Genomic DNA, 7,066 nt, shown 5'->3' on the forward strand with positions numbered 1-7,066 from the left:
TGCCGCTCATGTTGTTTGAAGGTGCAAGCTTTTTCTCCATGCCCTATGTATTCCCTGCGCAGCAACTGCTGCCCTTGGACTGTACAGAAATGAGTGCTACTTCAATAAATGTGAGTACGCTTATTTTTATATATTCATCAAGTTGTTGACTTAAATGGTCTGCAGGTCTATGTCACACAATAACTCATGTCTAACTGTTTTGTATTCTAGTTTGTATGTCAAAAAGTCATGTAACTACCTGACCACAACAATATGAGTGAATTTGAGCCTTCTGTGATTCGGTTTGAGCCAGCTCAAGCTGTGGCTCTATGAGCCTTAGCTAAAGCTGACTCGTATGGCTAGCCACAGCAGGCCAGGCCAGATATAATGGCTTGGCTCACTATAAATAGATGAGCTGATGTGAAGCTGGTAGAAGCCGAGCTGGCTCTTGGCTAGCCAAGCCATGGCAACACTACCCTGTAACTTGTTTGAGTTTTGTAATGCTACCCTGAAAATGGCAAAACCCTGTGATGGGCTGTAGCACAGAAAAGTGAAAATCAAGTTCAGAGTCTCCCACTGCACAAATAAGCCACTTCACATTGTGACCATAGGACTCTTGATGAATGTGATGGAGTGTCTCAGGAGTAAGGGAATAAGATAGTTCAGACAGCACCCAATCCTCAAATCATGCTTCAGATACACAGTTTAAGTGAGACTTCTGAGCTTCACAAAAGAATACTTCAATATCATTCAGATCAGCCCTTGTCTGGATGATGCATAGCTGGGCCAGTGTAGTTGATTTGGTCTGAGGCTCATGGTGGAAAGAGTCTCCTAACTGCTTATACATGGCCATAGTAACCAGAGAGGTTTTCCCACCAACACTAGCCAGCATCATGACCTCTGGAGTATTGACAATGTAGCTTGTGAGTGGTGTGAAAGAGTATTAACTGTGCCAAACAGGATCAGACAACATGACTCCTTCACAAGCAGCCTGCTTGAGAGGACATAGCATGATATTCAAGCATTCGTGGATTAGGTGATCTTCAAGTACACCTTGCATACATTTTTGTTTATAAATAAATTTCAGTATGGGAAGGAGGGCAGTAAGAACAAAAGCATTAGATGATGATTTCAGCTGCATGGATATGTGTATATTAGCAAGGCTGATGAGGAGGGGATGTGCAACTGTGTCACCCATCATCATGGAGATATTGGTCTTGTCAGATGACAAAATTGTCCCAAGGAGTGTTGCACCTCTTGGCAGGGCTGACTATTTGAAAAAAGTGAGTACAGCAACACATAGAAAGAAAGAAAAACACACCTGCATGTTCCATGCATCATCAGCAGTAGGCAACTGCATGGGTATGGGTAACCCATGTGGGTTCAGGGTCCAGGTATCCTTGGGGTAGGGGTAGGGGTCTGACATTAAAGCACCCACACCCATACCCATACTCTTAGCCCAGGTTTTCAGAAGATATAGCTAAAAATGACATTTGGAGGTATTATACATGTTGAACTCCAATACAATCAGGCAAAGGCTATGAAATATTTCACAAACCTACACTAGCATAACTCACCCAACATCCACTCACACAATCCAGTCCAACACTGAAAAAAGAATTCTGAAGATCTCTGTCAAAGCCAAAGCTGCACTTGAAGAAATGGAAGGCCAATTCCAATGAAGATAAGGTGAAGGTGTAGCCAAAGAAGGCAAAAATGAACCAACATACTGAAAGTACTGAGGCAATAGCACCCAAGAATGTCACAGGATTGTCTAAAGATAGTGGCTCCACTGAGAAGGTCACAACATTGTCTGAGGCAGCAACTGCACCAAGTCGATGAGCTTTTGTGTGAACAGAGGAGGAGTTGCACAACAATGCAAATAATAGTGATATTGAAATTGTGGTGCCCATGAACAAAGAAGAAAGTGCTGAAGATGAGCTAAGTGTGGGTTTAAACCTATCAAAAATGATATCAATTTATTGGACACCAACAGAATGACTCATGCAAGAGTGGAACTCATAAGTGTATGCATTCTTTCATCTAATTCCCAATATTAGTGAGCAGAATGAGTGGTGTGTGCATGAATTCAGGTGCCAAGGCAAGGGTTGCAAAGCCACTGTGAGGCATTACCTTGATAAAGGTGATGCACATTCGACAGAAAACCTGTGCAAACACGTGGGCTCATGTTGGGGAGAAGACATTTTGAAGGCTGCAGATGAAGTGAAAGATGTTGACAAGGTTTGGAAGAATATTGTTGGCAGTGTCCTACAAAACAGATCAATCACTGTGTCATTTGAAAGAAAGGGTAAAGGAAACATCACATACTCTCACTGTTAGCATACCCACACTGAAACAAGGTATAGCACTCTCAATGGTGTCTTGAGCAGGACCTGACATACTTGACAGAGCAGAAATTGTGCATTGGGTGTTAGAAAACCTGCATCCATTTTAAATCATTCAAGATAGAGGGTTTCAGTCATTAATGAAGACTGGACGACCAGAATATTACTTACTGTCCCCTTTGACTGTCTCATGAGATGTCCACCTCATTTTTGCAAGGACCTGTCAGTACATTGCTAAAATGACAAGTGTAAGCTAAGTTACACAATTATGATGGATTTAAAGACTGAAAAATGTATCAGGAATATGAAGGATTAACTTTAGTACTGATGGTTGGACATCTCCAAATGATAGAGCCCTTGTGGCAGTATTGGCACACCTGGAGTTCAAAGGTGAATCACTGTGCTTGCTGTTAGAGTTCCAAAGGTAAAAATCACTTACAAACATTGAAGTGCTGATACCAATATAATGGTCACAATAGTCCCACACAGGTGAAGAACTTGCTTGTGCATTTCAGGGTGTCCTGGAAGATTTTGGAGCACATGAAAAGGTAAGCAAAGACATGAAACAGATAGGACATTCAAACTTACAAAGGTGTAGACTCTTTGTGTCACATGTGACAATGTGTCCAACAATGATGCTATGATTGATGAATTGGCTGTTGACATACCAGATTTTGGAGGACAAGTGATGCATACCAGGTGCTTCCTGCACATGGTTAATCTTGTGGCAAAACTGGTGATCTGCAAGTTTGATGTGTTGAAAAGGAAGCAGGATAATTCCAGAGATGATGAGGCTGAATTGACAGCAGAGGAAAGTCAACTGAAGGAGCAGCTTGAGGAACTGAGTAAGAATATTGAGCTGAAAGATTATGTGACCATTGCAGAGATCACAGGAGATGACAGCAATGTGGGGGATAACACTGAGGGTCTGGTGGATGCAGCTGTGCTACTGACAAGTGATGAACAAGAAGAACTATGAAATATAATAGTTCCAGTTCAGTTAGCACTAGTAAAGGTGCATTTATTGCAACAATATAAAGAAACTCACAGCTGACTGCACATTGCAAACTCAGATTCAAAATCATCCACTCCACCACAAAGCTTCTCCCCACCTGGAACAACATCTTGAGTGAGTTGCAGATGAAGCCTAGTGTGGTGCCAAGAGATGTGTCGACATGCTGGAATTCCACATACAACATGTTGGAATACACACTGAACCATTGCAAGGTCATAGACACAGTGTTGCAGAGACACAAATTGGGATTGAGGGCATTTGAGTTGAGTGACAATGAATGGAGTATAGTTGAGCAACTCCACAATGTGTTGAAAGTGAAGCTGGCATCATGCACACTGTGTGGAGTTGTTTGATTTCACTAATGTAATTTAGATCCTCAAAGATGCTACCATGTTTTTTTCACACTCAACACCAAGCCTTGCAACAGTGATCCTGGCAAGGATTTTATTGATGAGACACTCACAACTCACATGCTCAACAAACAACTGCTTCCATCAATTAGCACTGCTTCAGGACTCACCAAGAAAACTCTAAATTGTTACTATGAGCTCACTGACAGATCTGATGTCTACTGTATTGCAATGAGTGAGTCCAATTGTATTTATTTTCAGTACCTACCAACTAACATATATTATAGTTCTCCATCCATGTCACAAATTAGCTAATTTCCAATGCACAAAATGGGAGGAAGGCTGGATTGAGTTGGTGCATACACTAGTGTGCACAGAGTTTGACTGCTCATACTCGACTGACAATGCTAATAGGGAGATGGATAATGTGGGATATAATTCTGATGCCAGCATTGTGGTATCCTCAACTGTAAGTCAAATTATTTATTCTAGTACTATACACTCACTGACTGTCTTGTATAGAATATCTTTGATAACATTCCCATACTTGTTACAAACTAGGATAGTTCTAACAACAGATGACTTGATAAGAGTCAGGACCTCTGCCGAGATTCTACATGAGACAATAAGTCAAGCATTCAGTGTAAGCTAAGACAAAAGGAGTGCTTCTATCTTAAAGTACAGTTCAGACAACAAGAGATTGGAGGTCTCAAGCAAGGGATGTTTCAGGTAAAACCTAGTAAGAAGTGCAGAACTAAAGCATACAAGAGAACTATTTATAGTGAACTACAAGTGCTTTAGGGCAGATGTGAGAATGGATATGAGTCAGAGATAAAGGACATGTAAGCAATAGCAAGAATAGGTCATCTAGCGATGGCAATGGCAGTCATGATGTAATACAAGGTACAAGTCAAAGATAAGTCTAGTGGTGGCATCATGCGGCTCATGACATAATACACAGTAAGAGGGAGAAAATGAATAGGGGCATACATGGTTGTAACAATACTTGCCCCACCAGTAAACAGTGACCTATGGGATGAACTTGATTGCTATCTCAGCACTGATGTTGAACATGTTGACAACACACTCACATGGTGGAATGAATGCTGCACACTCTACCCTCATCTTGCACAAATGGCATTAGATTATCTCATAATTCCAGGTGTTTTTTTTTTGTCATTGCTCATAATTTATTTTTCTTTACAGCAACATCTGTTGATGTTGAATGGCTGTTTAGCCATGGTCGTCTCAGCTATTGGAGCCAGCTTGGCCTTGTCAAGATGGAGGATGTGCAGTCCAGTGCTACTCTTGCTAATGTTCAAGGTGATGAGATGCTTATGGAGGATGGGTGGGATGCTATTGTGTTGTAGAATACATTGTTTCATTTTTGTTCCTACACTAGGTATTTATATGTGAGACCCACAGGTATACCCTCCATAGATAATACTCCAGGTGTCTATACACTCTACCTGCTGTGATACTCGATACCCCCCTTGTGGGTCCAGGTATGTCTTCTGGCACCCACAGGTTCACCTATGCAGTTGCCTAGTCAGCAGTCATCCATTCAGAGTACATGTAACAGAATTGCTGCACTGTAGTATACACCCTGTGAGGTGTAAAATCTATCTGATTGTGAAAGAAAGGGTTATTTAAAATACTCATGATGTACTCCAGGGGATTGCACCAATACAAAATGACAGGCAATTTCATCAGATGTACTGTGGGAATGACTTGGGACAACCAGTGTGGTCCACTGGGTAGAATTTCAGCTCAACTATATAGTTCCTTGGCTGACTGAAATGATAACAGAAGACTGTTTATTTTATAAGTTGAGGTGAAATACAATGACTATCACAATTGTACTTCAATAAGACTAAGGTGCCAGCTCCTCAAGTTCACAGTCAAGGGATTTTCTACTTCTCAGTTGATAATGTGTTGTTCATGGGTGGCCAAAGGGTAATAAATTACTTCTTTGCTAGATCACTTCTTGATGGTAAAGGAAAGTGTATATTTTGTCAGGTTAACTTAAACCTAGTAGGTAATATGGACCTCTGCTGAATTGAATATGATAGACTGTTGTATAGGTGATCCCTGTAAGATAGTATACAACCAATCTAGACTAGAAATACTATAGTTTTCAAAGGCAATCTCGAGGCCTTCACTTTCTTCATAATCTCACACTATTGAGACAGAAAGAGGGAAAACTCCTGCACTTCAAATTTTACAAATCTCATGGTTTGAGACAAGAAAGAAGAGGGAAAAACTTGTTGATCATGTGAGAATGGAGTCCTTATATACATTTTAAAAACCATCCTTACTAAGCAATGACTCATCACTGGATTGGTAAAAATATGCTTACAAACTAAGCCTTTTGGTGTGCTAAATCAGTTGCTTACTAAAGTACATGAGTAAAATATTACAAATCATGGCAAAACATGATAAGTCATGGAAATTATCCTTACAAATCAGAATATTACTAGTCACATGACATGCTTACAAACATATCTGAGTGGTTCACTGATGTAATCAAGTGGCTGAAACTATAAATACAAGTAAATAAATAAAGGGAAATAGATCACTAAGCTCATGAGTGAGAAATATATCCTCATACATTCTCCTAATCATCTCCTTTCATTCTTCTTATATATATCATGGTATGAACTCCATACCATGCACGACAGTGCCATTTAAGACAGCAGCACAGAACATAGTGCCCACAATTGGTGCATCCTCCAATATTGTTTTAGCCATTGGAGCTTTGGACTGGAATGGATGGGGATGTGTCATACCTGATGTACCTCCACTATACAGTTATCACCCGACACTAACAATCGTTGACATACACCATGACCACAGCAGAGTGAGTACAATCAAGGGAAGGACAATGCATTTCCTGTAGCAGTTCTTCATTAGTATGAACAAGAACATGTTATTGCTCCTTTTTAGGGGTGTGGGGATACAAGAAATCATAGCATAGATTGTCATGAAAATGATATCAAGAAGTTTGGTTGGTAAGAAGTGAGATATCATGATGTTGAGCTCATCATCAGCAATGTGCAGCTGCATTATGTAAGACAGGTATGTGTGCAGGCATCTTTGTTTTCCTTCATTTATGCAGTAAGCCTGTACAGGATGTTCAGCTCAGGCCCAGGATGTATTCACAATATTGCAACAAGCAAAGTTAATGCAAGACTAAACTCTTCTAATTGACAGGATTAATGCATCATACCCAGGGACTGGTGGACAATCTCACATCACCCTTGACAAGAGAGTCAAGTGGTTTGTCTTACTGTCCTTGATTATTTATGACAGTTTAGTTATTGATGTGCATAGCTCAAAGAGACTGTCATGGACCAGGTCTCTGAATATGTTCCAGA

The 7,066-nt window shown here is 40.5% G+C and overlaps 1 protein-coding gene across 1 annotated transcript; it reads left to right on the forward strand.

Moving 5' to 3' along the window:
* Positions 1 to 2,925: 2,925 nt before the first annotated feature.
* BJ212DRAFT_1293925 (uncharacterized protein) lies at positions 2,926 to 3,303 on the forward strand (the record flags this gene model as incomplete). Its single annotated transcript, XM_041332186.1, has 1 exon — positions 2,926 to 3,303. A coding segment is annotated over one exon (378 nt), but the record flags the coding sequence as incomplete, so codon positions are not given.
* Positions 3,304 to 7,066: the final 3,763 nt, after the last annotated feature.

Source organism: Suillus subaureus (genome assembly GCF_016647635.1).
Source record: "Suillus subaureus strain MN1 chromosome Unknown BJ212scaffold_595, whole genome shotgun sequence".
NCBI classification, from domain to species: domain Eukaryota; kingdom Fungi; phylum Basidiomycota; class Agaricomycetes; order Boletales; family Suillaceae; genus Suillus; species Suillus subaureus.